Source organism: Hylobates moloch, unplaced genomic scaffold (genome assembly GCF_009828535.3).
Source record: "Hylobates moloch isolate HMO894 unplaced genomic scaffold, HMol_V3 SCAFFOLD_15, whole genome shotgun sequence".
NCBI classification, from domain to species: Eukaryota; Metazoa; Chordata; class Mammalia; order Primates; family Hylobatidae; genus Hylobates; species Hylobates moloch.
The window spans coordinates 52,464,281-52,489,662 of NW_026652290.1; the positions used below are offsets into that span (position 1 = coordinate 52,464,281).

General features: G+C 57.9%; 1 protein-coding gene across 4 annotated transcripts; it reads left to right on the top strand.

Moving 5' to 3' along the window:
- Positions 1–424: 424 nt before the first annotated feature.
- Positions 425–19,784, top strand: LOC116483589 (cytochrome P450 26B1). 4 transcript variants are annotated; one of them, XM_032177765.2, is made up of 6 exons: positions 426–1,385; positions 4,816–5,040; positions 13,625–13,900; positions 14,126–14,281; positions 15,702–15,986; positions 16,390–19,784. In XM_032177765.2, exons 1-6 carry the CDS (start codon positions 1,182–1,184, stop codon positions 16,780–16,782), a joined length of 1,539 nt encoding a protein of 512 aa, XP_032033656.1. In that variant the 5' UTR covers positions 426–1,181; the 3' UTR covers positions 16,783–19,784. The 4 variants fall into 4 exon arrangements, with proteins under 4 accessions (XP_032033657.1, XP_032033656.1, XP_058284990.1 ...); XM_058429007.1 differs by lacking the exon at positions 426–1,385 and adding an exon at positions 1,772–1,899; XM_058429006.1 differs by lacking the exon at positions 426–1,385 and adding an exon at positions 4,064–4,204.
- Positions 19,785–25,382: the final 5,598 nt, after the last annotated feature.

Consider the following 25,382-nt stretch of genomic DNA (forward strand, 5'->3'; position numbering starts at 1 on the left):
GCGCGGGTGGGGGGTGGGGGGGTGCTGGCGGGGCGCCCACGGCGCAGCCTCCCGCCTCTATATAAACACACGCATCGCCTCGCTTTGGACTCAAATTCACATTGAGAGAAGCTTTTAAAACCACCAGCCCTGAAATCCTGCCTCCTGCTTTTCCCCCTCTTTCATTCCTTTTGCCTTCCTTTCTTTTTTCCCCCTTTCTTCCCCCAGCAGCAACTCCAGAGCCGAGAGACCGCGTCCCGGGACGGACTGCCTTTTCTTAATTGATACAATAGCCCAGCTCGGGTTTTCCATCTCCTCCCCCAACCCCACCCCGCCTCACCCCTCCCGCCCGCTGCCGCCGCCGCCGCCGCCGCCGCCGCCCCATCGCCCGCCCGGGGCTCTGTCGCCGGCTGCGTCCTGTCCCGGCCGCGGCCCGCCGGCTCCGCACCCGCGCTCTGGCCGCAGCGCCCTCCTCGCCGCCTCCACCGCCGCGCCCGCCGCTCTTGCCTCGGGGGTGCCGCGGCGGCTCTGGGGCTCGAGCGCGCCGACCGGGGCAGCCCAGGGACGTTTGGGCTCCGGCCTCTCCACTCGCCTCAGCCAGGGAGCTTTCTCCCTCGCCCCCAAAGTTTCTGGGTTCGTTGGAATTTTTGGATTCAGGAATTTTTTTTTCTTTTTTTCTTTTTTTCACCTAGGAATTTTGGGGCCATACTGCAATACTTTTGACAAATCGACCGCACTTTCTCTCCGCTAGCTCTCTGCCCCCTTCTTTTTTTCCGAGCAGGGGAAAGGGCTTACGAGAGAGAGGCTCCCTCTGGACAAAGTTTTCCAAAGTTTTCCGAGTGTGATGGTAGCGGGGAGAGCAAACCCACCAGCTTGACTCACGGCTTCATCTCACCACCCCTTGAGCAGCCCCTAAGACCGCTATAAAGGAACAAACAAACAAACAAACAAACAAAGTTGCACCCCAGTCGCCTCGTGTCTCCTCTCTTCTTTTAGGCAATTTTTTTTCCTCCCTCTCTCCGCTCGCCTCGCAGCCTCCACTCCCCTTCCCTTGGCCCCTTCCTCCTCCTTCTCTGTTTCGGCTGGAGGTGCCAGGACCCCCGGCCGCAGCCTCCCCTCCCCCGCCGCTCCGGTCCCCTCCCGTCGGGCCCTCCCCTCCCCCGTCGCGGCCGGCACAGCCAATCCCCCGAGCGGCCGCCAACATGCTCTTTGAGGGCTTGGATCTGGTGTCGGCGCTGGCCACCCTCGCCGCGTGCCTGGTGTCCGTGACGCTGCTGCTGGCCGTGTCGCAGCAGCTGTGGCAGCTGCGCTGGGCCGCCACTCGCGACAAGAGCTGCAAGCTGCCCATCCCCAAGGGATCCATGGGCTTCCCGCTCATCGGAGAGACCGGCCACTGGCTGCTGCAGGTAAGGGCGCGCTCGCTCCTCTGCTCTCCCGGGTCCGCTAGCTGCGAGCGCGGGGCGGACGGAGCGGCGGGCCGGCCAGGGGGCGCCGGGAGCCTGAAGGCACTGGTCCCCGCCCCGCCCCTTCCCTCCTCTCTGCCGCAGCAGCCCGAGCTCCCCTAGACCGCCGGCAGCGCGGTTCCGGGACCACTGGCGCCCGCTGCGCAGGTTCGGGGGCTGGTAAGAGGGGTTCCTGGACCTGAGGGGGCTCCCAAGATGGACTTGCCTGAGTCGCGGCTGGCCTGGCAGGGGGGCGGGGAGCGCCCCGGGGGCACTCAGGGCGGCGCGATCCCGGGGCAGCGTCCGGTCCTGAGCCGCTTTCGCCTCCCCTCGGTGCTAGAAGCCCCAGTCGCCCTCGGCTTTCTGGGGTTGGCTGTGTCGGTGGGAGCCGAAAATTGAGTCGGGAGAGGAGGGGGCTGGTGGCAGCTTGAATTGCCGATGTAAAACTGTGTTCCTGCGGCGCCGTCGGCAGCGCCAGGTACAGTGGCCCTGGTCCGCGGTCCGCGCGAATGTGTCTGTTTTGTGGTGGAAGAGGAAGAAGGTAACCCAAGGAAAAATGAGAAGCCAGGGCTCTAGGCTTTCGCGGAAAAGGGTCTATTTACTTATTGGGTGGGGACAGTTTGGCAGGAGATGGAAACTTGGGAGAGGTGAGTGTGGGATCCATAGAGAGAGAGTGCGTGTGTGCTTGTTAGATGCTGCACAACCCCACTCTGCTGGTGATAATGGGGGTGAGGCGCGTCAGGGACCAGACCCAGGTAGGTAACGGGGAGATTAACCTGGAGTTAACCTCATCAAGTGCTAGACAATCGCTTTTGCAATGTGATACCCACCAGTTTTCTTCTTGGGGTGGGGGAGCGGAGCGCCTCTGCAGTAACTGCGGGAGGTGTATTTGTGTGTATGCACGTTTGCTCTGTTAGGGCAAGCAGGGATGTCCTGAAACTGACAATCCCCGCACTAGAGAGGTGAAGCGAAAGGTGAGCGCTGCGACCTGTGGTTTTACAGGTGCGAAAGCTTGGCTTGAAATTAACAGACGCGTGCAATCCGCGTGCTCGCGCGCGCGCGCACACACGCACTCACCCTGCCCCGGGACTAGTGACAGCGGAGCGGGGGCCGGGAGGGGGTTCGAAGTTCCTCTGCCCTGTGGTCTTTCCACGTCCCGGATTCGGCCCATCTCTTTTTGGGGTTGTTCGTGCAATGAGGTGGGGGTCCTTTCAACCAATGGAAGTATCACCCCCCCACCCCCCGCAAAGAAATCCCCAGAGCCTTTCCCTCGCCACCACACTTAAAGTGTCAACTGCAGCGGTGCTCTAGGCTTTGGGCCGCGAATTTAGGAAATAAAATAACTTGGGCAACGGCTCCCGCCTTTTAGAGCCAGTCTGCTGAATCCACGGTCTGTCACCACCCACCCCCACTTCGTTTCCTGACCTCTCTCTACCCCCCACTCAGGTCCCCATGACCTTTTCTCCGAATCCCACAAGAGCCCCTGGGGGTCAGCGTCCAACCTGCACAGAAGTTAGGGAGGAGGAAACCTAAGCCTCCCCATCCCTCCAACCCGGGGCCCTAGATCTGGAGGTGGGGAGGGAAATAGGGGGTACGTGTACAGGAGCGCCTAAGGGGTTAATGAGAGCCCTCTGAATCCCAGCGTTATTTTTTCGGAGTCATTTATCAGATTTTACGGGGGGACCTCCAAGGGCTCTCCGTTTCCACCGAGCGCCATCTAAACAGAGCCCAGGGCTAAAAATACAACATTTTTGTATAAATTGGACTCGCGGCCCGAGCGGCCGCCCCTATGAAAGTCCTCTTTGTGAAGACCGTGGAAACGGCGGACAAATAACTCTTTATTAATGCCACAAAAAACGCACTTTAATTATAGTTAGGCAGATCAGAGGCGGGGGGTGGGGGCGAGGCGGCGGCGACCTCGGAAAATTCACAACCCAACTTTTGTGTTGAAAGAAAAGAAAAACAGAGGAAAAGAAGGAGAGGAAACACGGAGAGTGAGACGGAGCGAGGGAGACGGGTATAGCAGACGGAGGGAGGGAAACCCTCGTCTCACCACCCTTTCTGTCGCACCCCACCTCCGCCTAGATTTTTCTTAAAGGGGTAGACGCCGTCTAGAAGGGCTGCACGGCGTGGGGAACTCTCCCAGTCTTCCAGCCTGGGAGGGGGACAGCGTTTCCGCGGCCCAGCCCCCCTCGTGGCTACGCGGGCGCTCCCGGCTCGTTCCCCGTCGCGCGCCGGGGCCGGAGGCGCATGTGGAAAAGTGATTAGGCCTCCGGGTTCTGCAGAGTCACTTTTCGGCTGTACTGGGGTGTGTGCACATTTAGTTGGAAGTAGTTTTCTGTGGAAAAAAGGAAAGTGAGGAGGGGGACCAACCCGGGATAGGGGGAGTGAGTTGTCCCCTCGGGGGTGCAGGACCGGGTAGATTTGGAGCTCGAGTCGGTACGCTCGTGGGCTGGCAGGCGGGGCGGCTAGACAGGTGGCGCCCCCCCCCTTTTCGCCCGGTGCTGCCCCGGCAGGAGAAGGGTTAACGTGGGGTGGGGTAACTAGTGCCGACGTCAAAGGTGAGCGGGACGCCCCTGCCCCCGCCCCTCTGAGGTCTCCACGGTTTCCGGTACCCGCGCCGGGCCGGCTCCGTCAGCCGTTTCGAGAGCCCGGCCGGGCCCCGGCCCCGCCATCCTCGGCTCGCGCCGCCACCACCGGGGATCTGGTTACCTGCACCGGTCGCCCTGCCCGGTCCCGCCCCGCCCCGCGCTCGGGTTCCAAACTCCAGGGCGGCAACCAAAGTCCGTCTCCGTTATTTCCAGGGCAAAATGCATTAGGAAAATCGCGGCTCTGGGCCCGTGACCCCGCCCTGCAAAGTCCTCCGAAGGCCGCCGGGTCCCTGCGCGGGCCACACCGGAGAGCGGAGGAAACTCCAACCCCCATCTGTAGTTGCTGCCTCCGGGCACCGACCGCTTACCGCTATAAATAATCTTTGGCCTGCGGCCACCCCGCGGGGTCTCGCCAGCCCGTGGCCCGGAGCCTGGAAATATTTATTCCGAGAGGCTCCCGATCGCGGGGTGGGGGGGGGGGGGGGGGGGGTGGGGGCGGAGACTCCCGCTTCGGGTCCAGCTGTCCGGGATACCTCTTTCCTCTCGAAAGTCATTACTAAAAAACAGCCTCCTGGGGGTGCCCCTGGGCCTCGGCCTCCTTGCATTATTTATTATCCTCTAGGCCCTACTTCCCAGTTCTTGTGCACGCTATGAAAAATAAAACCTGCGTGCTTGTCTGTGTGAGTGTGTTTGGTGGGGAGAGGGGGCAGGTGACTGTACCCCAGGTTGGGGTCCGCCGCCCCTCCCTCGCGGGCCCTCTGCAGAAGTGCACCCTGAGAGAGACCCCGGTGTGGCTCCCGCAGGGTTCTGGCTTCCAGTCATCGCGGAGGGAGAAGTATGGCAACGTGTTCAAGACGCATTTGTTGGGGCGGCCGCTGATACGCGTGACCGGCGCGGAGAACGTGCGCAAGATCCTCATGGGCGAGCACCACCTCGTGAGCACCGAGTGGCCTCGCAGCACCCGCATGTTGCTGGGCCCCAACACGGTGTCCAATTCCATTGGCGACATCCACCGCAACAAGCGCAAGGTAAGAACTCTGCCCCTTTTCTTCCGCGCACTCCCTCCCCCACCTCGGGGCAAGGAGTTCCTGGAGCCCGGGGAATGTCCCCTACCGAATCTGTGCCCCCCTTTGCACACCATGCTTGAAGACTCCGCAGTTCCCCGCCGACAAGGCCTCGAGTCCGGATCCAGGGCCTGCTCCGGCCTCCTCTTGGTCCCTTATCCTGCTGGGCGACTGCGCCGTGGGCAACCCCAATGGTGGCTTGGAAGAGCTTGAGCGTGAGGGGGCTGGGGTGTCCAAAGCCTGTCCTTGCCTTGCTCCACAGAGCTGGAAAAAGAAGGGGGCGGGACAGTTGGCCGGCGTTCGCCTTTTCGCCACGTTTCCCAGGGAATTCCGAGGACTGGAGACCGATCATTCTAAAATCAAAGCTGTCCTTCCCACCACAGGCTGCTTGAAGGGAGGCACGGGCAGGCGGCTGCGCGTGGAGGTTGGGGACAACTTGTGGGCTGCGGTGGCGGGGCCTGGTCAGAGAAAGGTGCGGCGACCCTTGGGCCGCAGAGAGCGCACGGGCCTGGGCCGTGGGGGAAGGGCGGGCGGGGGGAGAGCAGGCGAGGCAGGAGCGGGGATGAAAGCGCACCCACCCCTCCGAAAGAGGAAGGGAAAGTGGGTGTTTATCCCTTGGATTTCCCGAGCGACTGGAGGAGGCGCGCACGGGGCAGGCCCCCGCCCCTCCCGGCTGCGCTAGGCTCCCAGCGCGGGCGGCACGTGCTGTTTGAACTGCAGTAACCCGAAAGCGGAGCCAGCGGGCGGGCCCGAAGCCGCCGGGAGGGAGGCTGCGCGACCTCCCCCACTCCATTTTTTTCCATTGGGTCAGAGGACCCACCCAGGTTTGAAACCTAAGGAAAGGGAGAGGCAGCCTCCTGTCCTGGAGCGGTGGCAGACCGGGGAGGTGGGGAGGCGGACTCCCTCCGTCAGGGGCCGCAGTGCTGTGGTCTTGGCGAAGGTGGGGAGCGCTCTACTAGCCGACGCATCCTGTAGCACTTGACCTTCTCTGAACAGGCTGTGAAGGGTAATTCTTAACGGCAGACAAAAGAAGGAGCGGTCAAACCGAGGAGACTGGGCTGCATCCCTGCCCCCACCCCCGTTCCCTTATACAGCATGTATTTCAGGAACTGAAGAGGGGGCTCCCAAAGTCCCCTCTTCCATCTGCCCCACTCCTAGCTGGAAGCAGTTACCACAGCCTGGGGGCAGCGGGAGAGGGGTTCTGGGGAGTGGCTGGGAGGGGCTGGAGGCTTCGGAATGAAGCCTGGGCTTTTCAAAGTTGTTGGGCAGTTATTTTTCCCTCAGCCTTTGCGACTCCACCAGAGGCCCATTCCAAAGAGCGAGGAGAGCGGAGACTCAGCTCCAAAAGAGATGGCTGCTTCCTGATCTCTGCTTTACAGAGGCTTTGGCCAGAGGGGTATTATTGTCCCCTTTTCATGGAAGGGGCCACTGAGGCGTAGAGCGGTTGAATGAGACTTGAACCAGGTCAGGAGACAAAGAAAATTTAGGGGAGAGCCTGCAACACCGGACTGCAGCGTCCATGGGAATAGTTTCTGGGCCCCGGAGGAGAGTCCTCTTCTGTCCCGCATGCCTGGGGCTGCTGGAAGCTGGGGTGGACAGTGAGTGCTGGGAGGAAGGAGATGTGGCCAGGACCAGAGTGTGAGAGCCTGGGGTGCAGAGGGCTTCGGGGTGAGGGCGTTGTCTTGGGGTTCCGCCCACCCTGGGCCTGACTTGGCCTCGGGCCTCCAGGTGTTGGCTGGGAAGGGCTTGCCTGGAAAGCCCCAAGGTTTTTTGGCCTACATTGTCCATTTAGAGGGGAGGGAGAAGGAAGGGAGGGTGCAGATGACCCGCCTCAGGAATGAGGGGGGAAAGGATGGGGAGGGCTGGGGTTGGGGTCGGGGCAGAAACTGAGAGCCTTGGCTGAGGCGTGATGGCTCGCTATTCAGAACAGCCGGTCCTTTAGCTCCCTGGGGGTGGGTGGGGAGTCACCAGAAGCTGGTTCATCCTGCCAGAGGCCTGAGAGCCAAATGCAGGGCCCCCTCTTTGTGTGTAGCAGTTTTATGCTTGCCACGTGGGGCATGTTGGCGGGGAGGGTCGAATGAGAAATGGGTAGTCAGCCAGATAAAAGGATCCTTCCCCCCAAATCTCCCTAACTGATGATTTCAGTTTACTGAACTCCATGAAATCCTGGGGCTAAGTAGGTAGAATCTAGCCGGAGGCTAGGAGAACACTCAGGGCCACTGTTTCTAAATATCCATGTTGGTCCTGGAGAGAATGGCTCATCTGCTGAACCCAAGGCCTGGTGGACTCACTGTGGCCAAGGTGGGGGCTGCTGTGTGCCACGCACACCTCTTTATCCAGTCCATGCTGCAGTTAGAGGCCTGGCTACAGTGTGGGCTGCTGGGCCAGGACTGGCCTGGTTAGGAGGTACGTGCGGGAAGTGGGGCCCAGGTGTGCTGGGGCCTGGCTGGTGGGGAACTGGAGCGTCACTGTTTCCATTGGGGCTGGTGGCCCACCCCGCCTCTGGGAGGTCTGACCAGATGTGTTGGAGGGGGCTTCTCACTGCCATCACTGCGCTCCAGGTGTTTGCCCTGGCTGCCCTGGTGGTCTTGGGCCAGCAGGGGTGGGGTTGCCAGGGAAAAAGTCCAGAAAGTCTTGCCCAGTCTAACAGAATCATCTCTGGAAGCCAGGCCTGTGTCCTTGCAGCCAGGGCCTCAGACTCCCTCCCTCCTCCTGGGTTACCTTTCACCTGCCCAGGGCCTGGGGAGTATCTGATGGATGGGGGAGGGACCCCATCCCTCTTTGTGTGTAGAGTGGCTGGAGTATTGCCATAGAAGGGCAGATGGAGTCTGGTTAGGAAGGTAGGGGTGAGACAGTTGTCCAAAACATGGAGAAGGAGCTACAGAATCGTTCTAGAAGCTTCCTGTGCCCAGCTCTACCCACCAGGATTGGGCCTCTCCTCTTTTCCTTTGGAGATAGGACTGGACCTCAATGCACCAAGAGGCCAGCAGCTTCAGGGCACCCCAGACAGTGGCCTGGAGATACCCTCAGGGAACCTGGAGAGCATTTCAGGGGAGGGACTTAGCCTTGGACTGGGGAGACCTCAGAAGTGGTAGTCTTGCCCCTTCTACCCATACCCCTGCCTACAGGACCTTCTGGGCCTGAAGCCAAGGTGCGGGACTAGGCTTTGGAGGTAGAGGTCAAGAAACCCTGCCTGTCCACCCACCATCCCTGACCTTTGGCCCCATCTTGGAAACCTTGTGCTCCTGGGGTCTGTGTTGGGATGGAGAAGGCAGGAGGTGCCTCAGCAGGAGGACGGTGCCAGGAGGACCCATGGTTGTGGGGTCCTGGGGAAGGCTAGCCCACACCTGGCTCTAGGAGGCCTTTGGACCAAGGCATAGCCTCTGGCTACACAGTCATGTCCACCAGGCTCGGCTCAGGGCAGAAGGTCCAACCTGCGTTGGATGGAAGGCCAGTGGCACAGACAGGCAGCTCTGCTGCTGGGAGCCCTGCCCCAGCCCCTTGGCATAGGCACAACGCCTTTGTTCTGCCAACACAAGTCCTTCACCCAAAAGTTACTTTTGCACCAGCGGGTGGGCACGGGCTGCTGAGGGGGGCGGGTAGCAGGAGCAGATCTATCTGAAGGTCAGTGGGGGAGGGAGCCCACGGTCAGGGCGCCTGGGAGTGGGCACCTCCCTCTGCATGCCCTTGTGCCAGGCAGCGGGAGGGTGGGCGGCCTGGATGCAGGGCCCAGCCCTTCCCTCTGTCCCTCCTTTCTGTGTCCTTCTCCCAAGGCAGGGAGGGGTCCAAGGCTGTGGTGCTGATGTGTTTGCTCACTCTCCCAGCCTTGGAAGATGAAGGTGGCCTTGGCAGGGAGGGGGAAGGCTCAGTGGGGTCTGCCCTGGCCCTGGGCCCCCCATGCTGGCTGCTGTATCTGTCCTGGGTTCCCTAAGCCTACAAGGAAGCAGCTCCAGGGCCCTGAGACATGCCAGGACCACACCAGAGTGGCAGGGACAGCTGGCCTCACCCTCAGAGGGGACTTCACCGTAGAGGATGATCCCCTTCAGGACCCTTGGATAAATTCGGAGCCCACCAGGGCTGGCAGAGGGCAGCTCTGTGGAGTCTGGAGTGGTGGGAGGCAGGGAGTTCAGGACCTCTGGTGGGTGTGGCCAGCCACGCTCTGGGCTGTGACCTTGGGAAGGCCCCTCCCCATCCACAGCTTTCTAAGGGGGCGTTCGTGGTGGCTGGAAGCAGCAGAGGTAAGAGTGGCTGGGCAAATCTCAGATACTGTGGCTTGGCAGGTGTGTGCCAAGTGCTGCCCGCCCCACCCCACCTTGCCTACCTTGTGCTATAGGTATGTGTGGAAGAGTTAGGGCAGTGGGGAGCACGTCTCCAGGTGAGATGATCACAGCTGGAGTGAAATCTCGGGCAGGCGCTTTGCTCCAACTGCTGGAGCCTGTTGAGGGCCAGCCTCAAGGGCCAGCCTCCTCGAAACCAGAGGGGCTGAGTGTACCCAGCCCCACACACCCGGATTGGACATTTCCAGTTCTGGGTGAAGCTGCCTGGCATTTCCACTGGGCCAGGGTGAAGCTGAGGCAGCCAGGCAGCTGGGAAGATGACGTTCTCTCTTACCCCCCTTGCTTGAATATAAAGTACACACCTTGGCGTCACCCCTGTGCGGACGGCTGCCTCAGCGGCTGCCTGCCCTCTGTTATTCTTTCCACTCTGCAGGCCGAGGCTCCGGTGGCTTGGCCAGGTGGCCTGCCCAGGCCCCCACCCCTCCTGGGCAGCCGCTTCCATTCCTCCCAGTCTGAGTCACTGGCCTGGGCAGTGGGTCCCCACTCCGGCTCTACCCGCTCCTACTGCCCATCCATTTGTCCATCTGTCCACACCTGCCAGCAGGGAAGGGGGAGGCTTTCTGGCTGAGCAAGCGCAGCACGCAGGGCCATGGGGGTTCACAGAGCAACTCCCCTCCCAGGGCACGGGGTGAGAGGCAGGAGGGGTGAGGAGGCCTGGTTGGGGAGAATGCGTTTGTAGAAACAATGATAGGGAATCTGAGCCTTCACAAGCCCCTGGCGGTGCCCCTAGACCCTTGTGGGATCAGCTCCCACTCTGGAGGGAGGGAGAGAACCAAGGGTGTCAAGAGAACCATGAGCCTATTGTGTCCTTGGGGGCTTGGCAGGGGAGTTGCCCAAGGCCATCCCTTAAGGCGAGTGCCCTCCTCCCTCCTGCCCGAGCCTCTGGGGCTGCAGCAGGTAAACCTGGACAGGTGCTCCTGGGCTCCTGTGGCAGTGCCCTTGCTCTCCGCCGGCATCAGCCCTGGTGGGGAGTCCATACCTGCCACTCCCTCTGCAGGGCTTGGCCTGGGCCTGGGCCTGGGCTGGCTCCCAGTGACCTTTGTCCAGCATTCTTGGCTGACTTTTGGGAATTCCGAGGGAAGCCCCAGAAGGAAACAAAGCAGCCGTGGCTCCTGCGATGCCTGTGGTCAGGGAAGTAGCTCCGGGCCGGGAACCCTTCCTCTCTTCACAGGGAGCCACTCCCCGGCACCTTCCCAGTGTGCCCGAGTCCTGACCCCAGCAGGCGGTGGCCTCAGACCCAGCCCGCCCTGACACCGCCCTGGCTGCCCTCTGCCCCAGCCTGTGCCTCCGCCTCCGCCCGTCCTTTGTGGTGGGTGGTTGTTTCAGAGCTGCCCCGGCTTTGGGAAGTGCCTGCATTGTTACCCCCGGGCACAGACCCAGGGATGAGGCTCTGGAGGCTTCCCAGGGCCTGGGAGGCCCCTATGCCTGTGGAGCAGCTGGGCAAGAGCCAGGGGCATGGACTTGGTGACCTCTGAGCCCAGCCCCTTGGGGCTAGTGTGCCCTCCACCCACCTTGCTGGCCTTCTCATTTGGGCAGTTTCTCCACCTCACGGTGGGCTCTGAGGAGCGTCATGGACAGCCTGGCAGAAGGGCCCTCAGAACGGCCAGTCCGGCCTCTCATGAACCCAGCAGGGAAACAGCTCCAGGAGGGGCAGCGGCCTGCTGGCTGTCACTCAGCAAGTCAGACGCCGGCCAAGACAGTGTCCTGCTCCTGCCTTCACTTTCCTTTTAGAAGCCCCAGCCCCAGGGGCCTGCAGGTGCAGGGTGGCAGTGGCTTTTCCGGCTCATTCTAGCTCCTGGCCTTGCCCATGGGCCCCTTCCCCCCAGGGGTCAGTCCTGACCCCTGCCCTTGGAGTCCTTCTCTCAGTCCCAGGTCTCCCGGGGCCCTTCTCTCTGCTGTCTGTAAGGGCCCTTCCTAGACTGTCCCTGCCTGCCCTCTAGGGCCCCCAAGGCCTGAGAAGGAGCAGTTCAACCAGCCATCGCTAGAGGGCGCAGGAAACGGAACCTACGGGGCAGGGCAGGACAGGGCTTGTCTGTGGGTGAGGTGGGGGCCCTGCGTGCTCCCCCTTTTGAAACCCTGGGATGGCCCCTCCTGGGCCACTATAGCCCACGTGGGGTGTGTGAGTGGGGGCTGGAAGGCACTCCCCAGGGGATTCAAGCATTGCCAAGTTCTGGGCAGCTTTGAAGGGATAGCATCTGCTTAGGGGCAGGTGGGTGCTGGTGTTTAGGTGCTCAGTGGGTTGAAGGGAGGCCACCTGGTTCCACCTCACTGTTTTACAGATGAGGAAACTGAGGCTTGGGGGAGCGGATAGCCACTTGGCCATGATCACACTGTAAGTTGCTGGATGATGCACAGTTACAACTCAGCCCCTTTCCCGTCACCCCACTGCATCATAGAGCCCACTGGCTTCGACTTTGGCTGGGCCTGGTGGGCATGGCCTCCAGGGCACCGGGTGAGAGGCAGGAGGACCAGGTCTGCCATGTGCTGGGGGCCCTGGCCAGCCCCTACCCTGCACTCTCCGTGACAGAACCCCTAGTCCGTCCTGGGCTGGCTGTTTCTGGGCCAGGTATGACCTTTCTGGCCCTCCCTGTCCCACCTCTGGCCTCCCTGTCCCGCCATGGAGGCCTGGTAGCTGCAGAGTGATTTTCCTGCCCCTGTCTTGATTCCTGATGCACTTTTCCCTCCTGTGCGCTGCTTTCTGCCCACCCCGTGGCTCTCTGCTGTCTGTAAGGGGCCCTTCATTGGTCAGTGCTGGTCTCTAGAAGTGCCCCTTCTCATTCCCCCAAGACCCTTCATTTGCCCAAGGGCTGAACCTGGAATCCTAAGGACATGAGGGTTGGGGGTTGAAGCAAACAAGCATTGCCTTTATCCATCACTCTCTGAGGGGAGGCAGCAGTTAGAGTCCCCTGGAAATTCCCTCAGACCCCCAAAACTGGGCAAGGTGTGAATGACCCATCTGGGCTTGGGCTGACCCAGGCGACCTCCTATCGTCCTTCTACCTCTCAGCTGTCCCTTTGTAGCAGGAGCGGCCCCAAACAGTGCAGGCCTCTCTGCCCCTCGCCGGCCTCCTGCCCTCCCTCCTTCCCTCCACCGGGAATTTCGGAATGAAAGTGCTATTGTGAACGCCTGGCTGGGCCACTGAAGGGCCAGCACTGTTATTTCTGCAAACCAGCCCTCCCATTAGCCATGCAGGGCCCAGGCCAGGAAAATGTTACCTTTCCTCCCCGAGCTGACTGCAGGGGAAATTCTCACATTTACAGTTTGTGCGGTGGTTGTGTTTGGGGGGGCAGTAGGGGAGGGCGGCGCGTGTGTGTGGTTTGCATGGGGTGGGGTGGGGGGCTCCCTCTTCTGCACTGTCCCTCCCCTCCCAGCCTTTGCTTGGTGCTGGTGGCAGGGGTGCTCCCCCTTCTCATCTGAACTCTGGTGGGATGGAGGTTGCTGCTTATGAGGGAGACCCACAGGCTTTTGGTAAATAAACTAACGTGCTCCCCTCTCCTCCACACATGAAAACCTGTGCGGGGGAGTCCTGAGTGAGGAGGGTGGCAAGGGGGGCTGTGCAGCCAGCTGGGAGGACGGAAGACAAGGAGGTGGAAACAGGACTCACTGGCTGCTTACAATGGCCCTGGAAGATGCAGGGAAGTCACAGGGCTTCTGTTTGTCTTTATGATCTTTGGGGGTGGAAAGCCATTGCCCCCATCTCCCCCTGCTTTTGGACCTGGCCACACTGAAGACCTTTTCATGGCACAGCTGTTAATAAACTTACTAGAATCTGCACCCAGTAGGTGTTTTCCAGCAAGTAATGACAATTTTGGTTCCCAGGAAGTCCTACTTGAGGTCTAGTCTCAGCCTTTCTTGCTGTCCCCCATGGAGTAGCTTTCCCTTGATGGCCTTCCCCTACTTCCCTGTACAGTCCAACGACTGTGCTCCACTTCTCCCGGGCACTTCCATTCTGTGTCCCGGGATTCCGAAATGGGCTTCTGCAATGTAAGGGCAGCCTCCCTGCCCTGGCCCCGCTCAGCCCCCACTTGTGCCCCTCACAAGCCACATCCCCCAAAGACTTGCTGGCAGCTGGCCTGCCCAGCTCTCAAGGCTTTGCTATTGTGTGGAAGCTGAAGTTCTCTCCAGTCACATTCATTGTTCAGGCAGAGTGAGGGGCTGGCCAGGGGTGGGCTGTGCCAATCAGCTCACCCACTTGCCTCTCTGCCTTCCAGGTCTTCTCCAAGATCTTCAGCCATGAAGCCCTGGAGAGTTACCTGCCCAAGATCCAGCTGGTGATCCAGGACACACTGCGCGCCTGGAGCAGCCACCCCGAGGCCATCAACGTGTACCAGGAGGCACAGAAGCTGACCTTCCGCATGGCCATCCGGGTGCTGCTGGGCTTCAGCATCCCTGAGGAGGACCTTGGGCACCTCTTTGAGGTCTACCAGCAGTTTGTGGAGAATGTCTTCTCCCTGCCTGTCGACCTGCCCTTCAGTGGCTACCGGCGGGTGAGCACCCACGGCCTGGGAGGAGAGGAGCAGGAGCATCCATGAGTCCCCTCTCTGGGGGTGGGTGGCTGACCTGACCCCTGAGATGGGCACCTAGGCACAGAGCACATGGACAAAGGGGAGAGGTGTCAGCGTGGGGTTAGGAGGCTGGAGTCGTCCCTGGTGGTCCCGAGGCTCAGATGGGAGCCTGCCCTTCCATATGAGTGACAGCCCTCCCCTCTGCAGGGCATTCAGGCTCGGCAGATCCTGCAGAAGGGGCTGGAAAAGGCCATCCGGGAGAAGCTGCAGTGCACACAGGGCAAGGACTACTCGGACGCCCTGGACCTCCTCATTGAGAGCAGCAAGGAGCATGGGAAGGAGATGACCATGCAGGAGCTGAAGGTGGGGTGGGCGTGTGCCCCTTGCTGGCAGCATCAGCACCCAGGCTCCATTCTGAGCTTTCCCTGTAGTCTGTCCCCACACATACTTTCTGAGCAGTGGCTGGAGACCTTGAAACTGGAAGCGAAGTCTGTGTCCCCACCCCTGCTGTGCAGGATGCTGTGGGGCGCCCTCCCTTCTCTCCCCATGGCCTGCAGGGAGCTCAGGCCTGGGAATGATCTCAGTTCATTTCCTAGTCCCAATATCCCTGGGAGGCCATCTAGGGAAATGCAGGTCGACAAGGGGAAACCACTTGCTTGTCACCAGCTTCAGCCCTTGGGGAAGAGCAGGGGAGATTTGGATGTGAGGTATCCTCCCCCACCCCCAGCCTTTTCAAGTTGCTGGCACTTTGCATGCCCTCCCACCCTCCCCCTCGCCCCCTGGGCCCCTGGGGATCCCGGCTGTGCTCCACACAGGACCTGCTTGCCCTGCTTTAGGTGGATGTTTCACCTGAGGAGGGCTCACTCGCCCATCCCCACCTGGGCTCTGCAGGCCTGCTCCACTGCTGGGTGCCCATGGACACTCACTGCAGCCTCCCCTGCCCACTATCTTTGCCTCCCCATATTCTAGCTCCGACTTCTTTCATGGGAAGCTAGGAAGAGCTGGAGTGGCTTTTCCACTACAAGAAGCTTTGTGATTTATGGATGTTGCCATGGCCAGTAATGGACCCAGGTCCCTTCATTGCCCTCTCTGGGCCCAGAGTCCACATTTGTAAAATGCAGGGTATGCTATGAGATAGCCTGCTGGGGCCTTTCTATGGGGAACCCATGGCCCTGGTGTCCTGCTCCCCAGAAAGCCCTGGCGGGGTCTTTAGGTCCCCTGAAGGTCACCTCCCCTCAGCCTCATCCCAGGTCTCCAGGGGAGTGGCCCCAGGCTCCCTCCCAGACCCCATTGGCTTCCCTGATCACCCACTGAATGTCCTCCTCCTGCGATGGAGGAAGGGGCTGGCACTGGGAGTGGGAAGGCCCGGGTTTAGACTCACATCCCCCACACATACACGTGCACACCTGCTGCGCAGGGCCTGGCTTCTTAGGATTTGTTCTTTTTCTCCTGTGAGCCCACTGCATATCAGGCCTGTGGGGCTGGCCCAGGAACCCAGCAGTGAGTGAGAAGTGGCTCCACTCCAGGGGACTCTAAGCCAGTGCTTCTGCCCTCGGTCACAGCAGTTGTGTCTTCTGCCCAGCCAGGGACTGGCTGTGACCCCCGTGTCCATCGTGACACTAATGCCCCGGCAACATGAAGCTCAGAGGAAGCAGAATTCACTGCAGGAACCAGGCAGGGCCCAGCACAGATGACCTGGGCACATGGGGCACTGGCTGAATGGGGTGGCCCCTGCCTGGCTGAACTCACACCTCCAACAACGCCTCTCCTCTGTGCCCTGCAGGATGGGACCCTGGAGCTGATCTTTGCGGCTTATGCCACCACGGCCAGCGCCAGCACCTCGCTCATCATGCAGCTGCTGAAGCACCCCACCGTGCTGGAGAAGCTGCGGGATGAGCTGCGGGCTCATGGCATCCTGCACAGCGGCGGCTGCCCCTGCGAGGGCACACTGCGCCTGGACACGCTCAGTGGGCTGCGCTACCTGGACTGTGTCATCAAGGAGGTCATGCGCCTGTTCACGCCCATTTCCGGCGGCTACCGCACTGTGCTGCAGACCTTCGAGCTCGATGTGAGGCTGGGCCTGTGGCGCCGGGGGTGATGGGGGAGCGGGGGCACCGGGATAGGGGCAAGGCGGGGGACCAGTCTCCATTTCAGGGACTTCAGGCCTGATGGGGAAAGAGTGCTTGCTTTCTGGGAGCTTTCAGTCTGATGGGAGAAGTGCGCCCCAAATGCATCAGATGAAGCCAAGTTGGGTGTCATATGTGAAGTCACAAGTGCACATCTACAAATAAGGGCTTGGACTAACATGCTGAGTGGGGCAGGCTTGCCAGGCCTTGGGGACCACAGTGGGGTGTCTCTAGGAAGAGGCAGGTGTTGAACATCTGGGGTGGAGCAGGGAGGGAGCAGTCCTGGGCCCTCCGTGGACTCCTCCGGCTCTCACCACCCGCTCCTCGGCCCCAATCTTGCTCCAGGGTTTCCAGATCCCTAAAGGCTGGAGTGTCATGTATAGCATCCGGGACACCCACGACACAGCGCCCGTGTTCAAAGACGTGAATGTGTTCGACCCCGATCGCTTCAGCCAGGCGCGGAGCGAGGACAAGGACGGCCGCTTCCATTACCTCCCGTTCGGCGGCGGTGTCCGGACCTGCCTGGGCAAGCACCTGGCCAAGCTGTTCCTGAAGGTGCTGGCGGTGGAGCTGGCCAGCACCAGCCGCTTTGAGCTGGCCACGCGGACCTTCCCCCGCATCACCTTGGTCCCCGTCCTGCACCCCGTGGACGGCCTCAGCGTCAAGTTCTTTGGCCTGGACTCCAACCAGAACAAGATCCTGCCGGAGACGGAGGCCATGCTGAGCGCCACAGTCTAACCCAAGGCCCACCCGCCTCAGCCCAGCCCAGGCAGCGGGGTGGCGGCGGTGGGAGGTAGAAACCTGTGTGGGGGAGGGGGCCGGAACGGGCAGGGCGAGTAGCCCCCATACTTGCCCTCCCTTGCTCCCCATCCCTGGCAAACCCTACCCAAAGCCAGTGGGCCCCATTCCTAGGGCGGGGCTCCCCTTCTGGCTCCAGCTTCCCTCCAGCCACTCCCCATTTCCCACCAGCTCAGCCCCTGGGAAGGGCGTGGCGGGGGCTCTGCATGCCCATGACGGTGTTAGGTGTCAGCGCGTGCTACAGTGTTTTTTGTGATGTTCTGAACTGCTCCCTTCCCTCCGTTCCTTTCGGACCCTTTTAGCTGGGGCTGGGGGAGGGGAAGAGCGGTGCCCCTTTGGCGCACTCTTCAGCGTCTCCTCCTCCTGCGCCCCCACTGCGTCTGCCCAGGAACAGCATCCTGGGTAGCAGAACAGGAGTCAACCTTGGCGGGGCGGGGGCTGCCTCCAACCTGGAGATTGCCCTTTCCTGTGCCCCCGTTCCCACCCTCCCTCACTGGTTTGGACATTTGAAATTACCTATTGCTGCTACTTGTTCTGTCCTCTGACCTTGGGGCAAAGGAGCCCCAGGCCCTGTCTCCCCAGCATCCTCCCTGGTGCTCCTGGGCAGGTGCACTGACACCCCCACCTTCCCATCTCCTGCTGAACCAGGCCCTGTTACACACAGGGGCCTGAGGCCCGCGGCTCATGTGCTACCCGCCCCCATATTTATTCAGTGATAGAGAATCTTGGGGATGCTGGGGTCTGGAGTGAACATTTCCTCCCCTTCATGCCCTAGCCTGTGTTCCAGCTGTCCTGGCGAGACTTCTGTGAGTGAAGAGGAAGGGGTCTCTGGTCAAACCCAGCCCCCGGGCCTAGGGTTGAAAGCCTTCCCCGGCTCCAGGCATTATTTGGGTTTAATCTCGGAGCCTCACTCCTGGACTGAAGTCCAGTGCCTCTGCCTTGTCCCTGGTGGAGGTGGAATGTGGCCCATTGCCTCCTCCCTCTCCTGTCAAAAACCCTGATCAGGTAGATTTGGAGGCGGCCACAATTTCCTGCTTGGCCACTGTTCACCCCAGTGCCCCTGACTCCAGGTGTGAGTATGGGGAAGGATACGGGTTCTTCTGACGGGGAGCCAGGGCCTCCGTCTTCCCTTCCTTAACTCTCCCCCTTTGCCCTCCGCCCTGAAAAAGGTGTCCTTGAAGTCCCTTCCACCTCTATGCCACTGTCTGCTTAGCCCAGCTCAGGGGTGGGGAAGAGGCGAAAGCGTGGGAGGTGAGCGTAGCGGCAGTTCTGCCTCGGAGCTGACTCCAGGGCCCTGTGTGGTCTCCGGACAGCTGCGGGAAGGCTGCCGCAGCTAGAGCTGAAGAGGCGGCTACGTGCGGTTTGTCAGGGGGATTGGGTTGAAAACTGGCCAGTCGGGATGACTGGGTGAAAGAGGAGTAGCTCCTGCCACTGGCGTTTTGAGTGTTGGCAATTTGGGATGCCTCCTGGGGAAGGTTTCGGGGCCTTTGGTGAGTCTCTAAGCAATTGTGTCTGTTTTCAGATTTTTCCTTGCTTTCTGTGTTTCTCTATTGGTTTTTGATGTTGTAAAAGCAATGAATCCCCTTTACAAGAAAATCGAAAACACAGAAGAATGAAGGACATGCCAGTCCCTGATCGCTGCTCTGAGCACCTCAGCGGCTCCCTCCGACCAGATCCCGTAGGCAGCCCCACAGACCGACCCTGACCCCACTCACAGCCACCCTGACGATAGACTATAGGAACGGGCCCGTACCACACAGACTGCTCTCCAATCCCCGAGTCTCAGATGTTTCATTTATTTCCTACTTTTCCACTACTAAAAAACAGCGTGGAACAGACATTATTGGCAAAATTGATCATCCTCAATCCTGAAAAACAGGCCAGAATGGGTAAAGACTTGTCAAAGCTTGCAGCATAGCTACATGGTGCACCCGAACCGGTACCCCCTCCCCGCAACACAAAACCAGTATCCGGAAGGTTCATTTGCCTTTAAACTGATCCAGCTGGCCCTGAACCAATTGTTTCTGACTGAGTATCTAGGAGAGCAGTAAGTGGAACTTCAGACAAGCCCACTGGGTCTGGTCCAGGTGAGGGGCAGGGGGCATGGGCTGGGAGGTCTCAGGGGCCTTCCCTGGGGGTGGCCAGCCTGGTAGGGGGCAGAGAAGGAAAAGCTGAGGGGGGTCCCTGTGAGGAAGGAAAGAAGGATCATTTGCCCTGCTGGGTCTCAAAGGCAATGAGAAGAGAGCTGAAGAAAGCTCTGGCTGGCTGACAGGATCCCTGTGTTGTAATTGGTCCCTCCTTTCAGCTCTCTAACGAGATGCCCGTGTCTGTGCGTGTGCGTGTGTGTTTCATACAGCTAGCGTTAGATGGGTGATGTTTCTTACTTATCATCCCTAACTATTGTAACTTGACCTTAAAAAGACAAAACCCCACAAAACTCTTCCTGCCACGGGCTTGCAGATTGAAGCACTTTCGATGTTGGGCGCTGGCGTTTGTGTTCTGGGCACCACCGTGACCCTGCCCAGATGGCTATAATATTATTTTATACACAAACTTTTTTTTTCATAAATGTTATAATTTTGTGTCTGTCTTTATAAACTATTATAAGTACTATTTTTGTTATAATTCAAAATAGATATTTAGTATAAAGTTTTTGCTGTTAAATATTTGTTATTTAGTAAAATATGAATTTTGCTCTATTGTAAACATGGTTCAAAATATTAATATGTTTTTATCACAGTCATTTTAATATTGAAAAAGCACTTGTGTGTTTTGTTTTGATATGAAACTGGTACCGTGTGAGTGTTTTTGCTGTCGTGGTTTTAATCTGTATATAATATTCCATGTTGCATATTAAAAAAATGAATGTCGTGCATTTTGTGATTTTGGAAATACTCAATGTGGCTCTTTTATAGGCTTCTATAATAAACCGTGGGGACTCACCCTCGTCTCCGTTGCCTCTCTGCTCTCTGCCTTGTCAGCCTTACTGAAAGAGTCCTCCCCGGCCACCTGTGTTCACATCAGCAACACCCCATCCACCTTGTCAGTTAGGAAGTTCTTCCCTAAAACTGTCCCGTGAGGCCAGTTTGCCATTCCTTGCATGCAGGCACAGGGGTCTGTGACAGAGTCCTGGGAGGAGGAGGTTCCCTGGGGAGGGAGAGAGAGAGAACCGGTCAGCCTATTGGGGGAGGGGCAGCTGGGAGGATGCTCTGAGTGTGGCCGTGGCTGGCTGTGCCAGGTGTTTCGAGGCTGGACAGGGGGACCGAGAGCTCTGAGCCTGTCTTGTTAACTTGAGCGAGGACACTCACAGTCACGTGGCAAATTAGGGAGCAGAATTCAGTTCTTCTGACGTCTGGGCTCGCGTCCCATGCCAGCACTTCTCAAAGCCTGTTTCATGGGTGTTGTGGGATCACATAGATTCCATGATCAAATGAGTTTGGGAAATGCGTTAAACACAGTCATCCTGGTTCCCCTTCTGCAGGCCTTGTCAGAACCTTGAGCCCCAGGATGTGTAGCCTCAAGGGCAGTAGAGTGTGGGGTGAACACAGGCTGCAGCATTCTCCAGGCCTATTTGAGGATTGAAACCCTGTCCTCTTTCGCCGATGATCACATTTCATGGAAAGATCCACAGCCTGACTGTCACAGAGGCCTGAGGTGAGGACCCGTGATGGGCACGACTTTCAGTGCTGAGAAAACCCCAGGTGGTTCCCGGGATTGAGGGGCTGTGGGTGGGGAGGGAGGGCAACGAGAGACAGAGCCTCGGCCCCTGGAGCTGCACACTGGGAACCAGGAAAGGCTACAGCGTGGCCAGGTTGGGCCCAGCCTCTGCCCTGCCCTGTCCCATCCCCACAGCCTGAGGGGGAAGGCCCACCCCTGAGCTGACCTCAGCGGCTGCAGTGTTTCTTTTCCATACAGTCAGTCAGACCCAACCTCAGCTCAGAGCACCCTGGCCCAGGCACACCCTGGGGTGTAGGGCCTCGCTCTGCCTAGGTCTCGGAGCCTGGCCACCCAGAAGAGAAGTACCCAGCATCGGAGCAATGTCACCAGAGCAGAACGCTCAGCAACCCTAACCCCAGCTCACCTGCTCTGGCGTCCTTTCTGCCTCACCTCTCCTCCGCACTGTGACGCTGCCCCAATCCTCCACTCTCCCCAGGGTGGGGAAAGGGGCAGGGGGACTTTCCTAAAGCCACAAAAAGCAGAAGGTAGTACTGGTGGCCTGCCCCACCCGCACATGCCCACTCCAAGGGGCTCCCTCGGACAGAGGCCCCCAGTCTCCTGAGAAGCAGTGAAAAGCCCCAGCTTCCGCAGGGAGTCGTGCCAGGAAAGGCGGTTGTTTTCCAGAGAGTAAATTCCATCCCTCCTGGTGGAATGGCCCGTGTGGCAGCAGAGGCAATGAAAGCATAGTCCCTGGGCTGCCCTCGGCCTGACCACCCTGCTCAGGGTAGGCGGGCCCAGCTGGGCAGGCTGCTGGCCCTGTCATCACCCAGGGTCCCTGCCTCTCCCCCATGGGCCCAGTGGGTCAATGACGTCCCCGACATGGTCGCCTACCCGCGGGATCTCCCAGCCTGGAAGGAGAACACAGACCACTGTGGACAGGCAAACATGGACTCTGTTTGTCCAGGGATTGGGGCGCCAGTTTGGAGGGCACTCACAGACCGCACATTCTGCCACCTCCCTGCACTTTTCCAAAACAGCCTGCTCTTGGCTGGACCGGGTTGCCCAGGGTGGCCAGGGCTGGGAGCCAGGAACAGAGCTGGGGAAAGCAGGGCTAGGGGGCCAGCGTGGGGGGTAACCAGATGAGGACAGAGACACCGCTTTGCTGGCTCTGCTTAGTTCTGACATGCCTTGGAGGGGGAGACGGAGAAGCAGGCAAGAGGGGAAGAGGGAGAGAGGGGCAGATGAAGAGAGACGGAGGAGAGAGAGAGAAAGGAGGTACAAAAGTGAGGAGACAGGGAGGAGGAGGAAAGAGAGAATGCCCATGCCTGGCCTCCCAGGAGATTCTTATTCCAGGCCCTTCAGCTTTGGCCTCCTCCCTGTGAAAAGAATCCCCTGTGCCCGCTCAGCCCTGGTGCTCTGAGACTCTGGCCTCCTCCAGTGGCTCCTCAATCCTGCACAGCAGGCGAGGGACGGGGGACCCCAGAAAGGTTTCCATGTGAGTGGGGGTGCTGTAACACCCCCAGGCTGTTTGAAGCACAGCGAGGGCTCCTTGGCTACCAGTAGCCATGGGGCTGGGAGCTGGCCCAGCTGAGGGTACCAGGCTCCCTGGGAGGCAGGTGAGCCTGGGTAGTATCCATCTGCGTGGCTCTGGCCCCCTCCTTCCTGGCTGGTCTGCACCCACAGAAGTCCTGGCTCTGGCCCCCTCCTTCCTGGCTGGTCTGCACCCACAGAAGTCCTGGCTTTGGCATGCCTTCCTTCCTGAAGTTTCCTCTCTGGGACTCGGGCTTAGATTCCCTCTAAGCCAAATGTTATGTAGAACACATTGTGAGTGGCTCCCCTGGAGTGGTGGCCCTGGAGATGCGCATGGAAGGCCTTGCTCTGAGCCCGGAGCTGCAGGGGTCAAATGGCAGCCCCCTACAAGGACTCTGCTTGGCCTAATTTGGGTCACATGCCCACTCTGGCCAGGAGGATGGCTTTCTCTGATTGGTTGCCTTGGAGTGGGGTCAGAGGGGTGGTGTAGGTTTGGCAACCCAAGGTAGAGAGGGGAAGGAAGTGTAGGAAGGGACAGGTGGACGTGAATGTTACTTCAGAGCACAGCTGAGGTGGGAAGGGAAGGAACTATCACGCAGGGGAAGACCAGAGCTGCTGGATTGTACCAGGGGTGCCGGAAGGAGGGTGGGCAATGAGTGACATTTTAAGAGTGGAGACACTGTAAATGGAAGCCCTCACTGCTTCCCGTGAGGTTGTTTGCACTCTGATGGTATCAATTCCTTCTCTTGCCATGCTCCCAAGGGCTTTGTGTGACTGTGTGTGTGTGTGTGTACTGTTTAGTTTGAAGTAATTATAGATTAACAGGAGGTTGCAAAGATAGTACAAGAGAGGTACTGTGTACTCTTCACCTCGTTGTGATTGTAGTGGAATCTCAAAACAGGAAATGGACATTGGTACAACGGATAGTAACGCACCACACAACAATGTCGTTTCAGTCAACGATGAACCTCACAATCGATGGTGGTCCCACGTGATTATAATGGAGCTAAAATATTCCTATCACCTAGTGACATCATAGCATAACGCACTACCTTTTCTATGTTTAGATACACAAATGCCACCGTGTTCAGGGCTGGACAGGGTGACCGAGAGCACACAGGATTGTCCACACTATTCAGTACAGTAACATGCTGCACAGGCTTCTAGCCTAGGAGCAATAGGCTGTACCGTACAGCCCAGGTGTGTGCCAGGCTTTACCATCGACGTTTGTGTAATACATTCTATGATGGTTTCGTGACAAAATTGCCTAATGAGGCACTTCTCAGAACGTATCCCTGTTTTTAAGTGACATGTGACTGGATGGGTACAGTTTGTTGCCTTTTTATCACACCTGTAGATGTGTGGACCCGCCACGGCAATGCGGGTACAGGACTGTTCCATCACCACAAAGATCTCCCTTCCTCCTGCTACCCCTGCCCCCACCCCTCCACTCTCCTCAGCTCCTGGACACCACTAATCTGTTCTCCATATCTAGAATTTTGTCATTTCAAGAAGGCTGTATAAATGGAATCATACAGGATGTAATGTTTTGGAACTGGCTTTTTCCATATAACATCAGGACCAGCCTGGCCAACATGGTGAAACCTCGTTTCTACTAAAAATACAAAAAATTAGCCGGCGTGGTGGTGGGCACCTGTAATCTCAGCCACTTGGGAGGCTGAGGCAGGGAATCACTTGAACCCGGGAGGCAGAGGTTGTAGTGAGCCGAGATCGCACCATTGCACGCCAGGCTGGGTGACAAGAGCGAAACTCCATTTCAAAAAAAGAAAAAAAAAGCCATCCAAGTCGTTCCACATATCAATAGTCTGTTCCTTTTTGCTGCTGAGTAGTGTTGCATGGTACAGATGTGCCAGTTTGTTTAACCATTTACCCATCAAAGAACATCTGGATTATTTCCAACTTTGGCTTTTATACAGAAAGCTGCTATGGACATTTGTGTATGCTTTTTTGTGTGGACACACGTTTTTATTTCTTTGGGATAAACATCTACGAATGCGATTACTGGGTCATATGGTAGTTGAATGCTTAGTTTTATAAGAAACTGCCAAACCATTTTCCAGAGTGGCTGTGCCCTTTTCCATCCCCACCAGCAATGTATGAGAGATCCAGTTTCCCATACCCTCACCAGCACTTGGTATCATCATTATTTTTAATGATAGCTATTCTCATAGGTTCATAGTGGTATCTCTTCATGGTTTTAATTTGCCTTTCCCCAATGGTGAGGGAAACATCTTTTTATGTGTTTATGTGCTATCTGTAAATCCTGTAGGGTAATAAGGGTGTTCAGGTCTTTTGCTCATTTTCTAATTGACTTGTTTGTTTTTTACTGCCGAACTTTGAGAGTTCTTTGCATATTCCGCATATTCTAGTAACCAGTCCTTTGTTAGATGTGGCATGCAAATATTTCCTCCCATTCTGTAGCTTGACTTCTCATCCTCTTAACAGAGACTTTCACAAAGCAACACTTTTTAATTTTCATGAGGACCTTGTTATTAATTTTTCTTTTACTTGTTGTGCGTTGCTTTCCTTTTATTTATTTATTTAGAGACAGGGTTTCTCCATGTTGCCCAGGCTGGTCTTGAACTCCTGAGCTCAGGTGATCTGCCTGCCCCAGCCTCCCAAAGTGCTGGGATTACTAGGCATGAGCCACCACGCCGGGCCCCATTGATTGTGCTTTTCATGTCAAGCCTAAGAATTCTGCCTAGCTCTAGATCCTGGAGATTTTTTGCTATTTTTCTACAAGTTTTATAGTTTCATTTTTTATAATGAAGTCTATAATTTCCAAATAAGACGTGAAATTTAAGTCTAAGGTTATTGTGGGTGGGATTTTTGGTTTTTGTTACTGTTTTTGTTTTTGCCTATAGATTTCCAGTCGCTCCAGTACCGTTTGTTGACAAAGGTATCTGTCATCACTAAATTGCCTTTGCACCTTTGTCTAAAGTTGGCTGGGCATATTCGCTTGGGTTTATTTCTGGCATCTCTTCTTTTCTATTGATCAGTGTGTCAGTCCATCTGCTAAAACCGCACTGTCTTGATTATTTTTTCTATGTAGTAAGCCTTAATATCAGGTAAGGGGATTTCTTCTACTCTATTCTTCTTTTTTAAATTTTTTATTTTTTTAGATATGAGTTCTTGCTATGTTGCAAGACTCCAGCCCCCGGGCTCAAGCAATCATCTTCAGTTTCCTGAGTAGCTGGGACTATAGGTATGCCCTATCATGCCTGGCTTCATTCGTCTTTCTGAAGAGTATTCTACCTATTCTAAGACCTGTGCCTTTCCATATAAATTTTAGAAAAAGCTTGTATATGTTGGCAAAAACTTTGCTAGGATTT

Coding starts and splice junctions, on each gene's coding strand:
- LOC116483589 (XM_032177765.2), top strand. CDS start 1,182: ATGCTCTTTGAGGGCTTGGATCTGGTGTCGGCGCTGGCCACCCTCGCC. Junction 5,041..13,624: donor TCCACCGCAACAAGCGCAAG/GTAAGAACTCTG, acceptor TCTGCCTTCCAG/GTCTTCTCCAAGATCTTCAG. Junction 13,901..14,125: donor CCTTCAGTGGCTACCGGCGG/GTGAGCACCCAC, acceptor TCCCCTCTGCAG/GGCATTCAGGCTCGGCAGAT.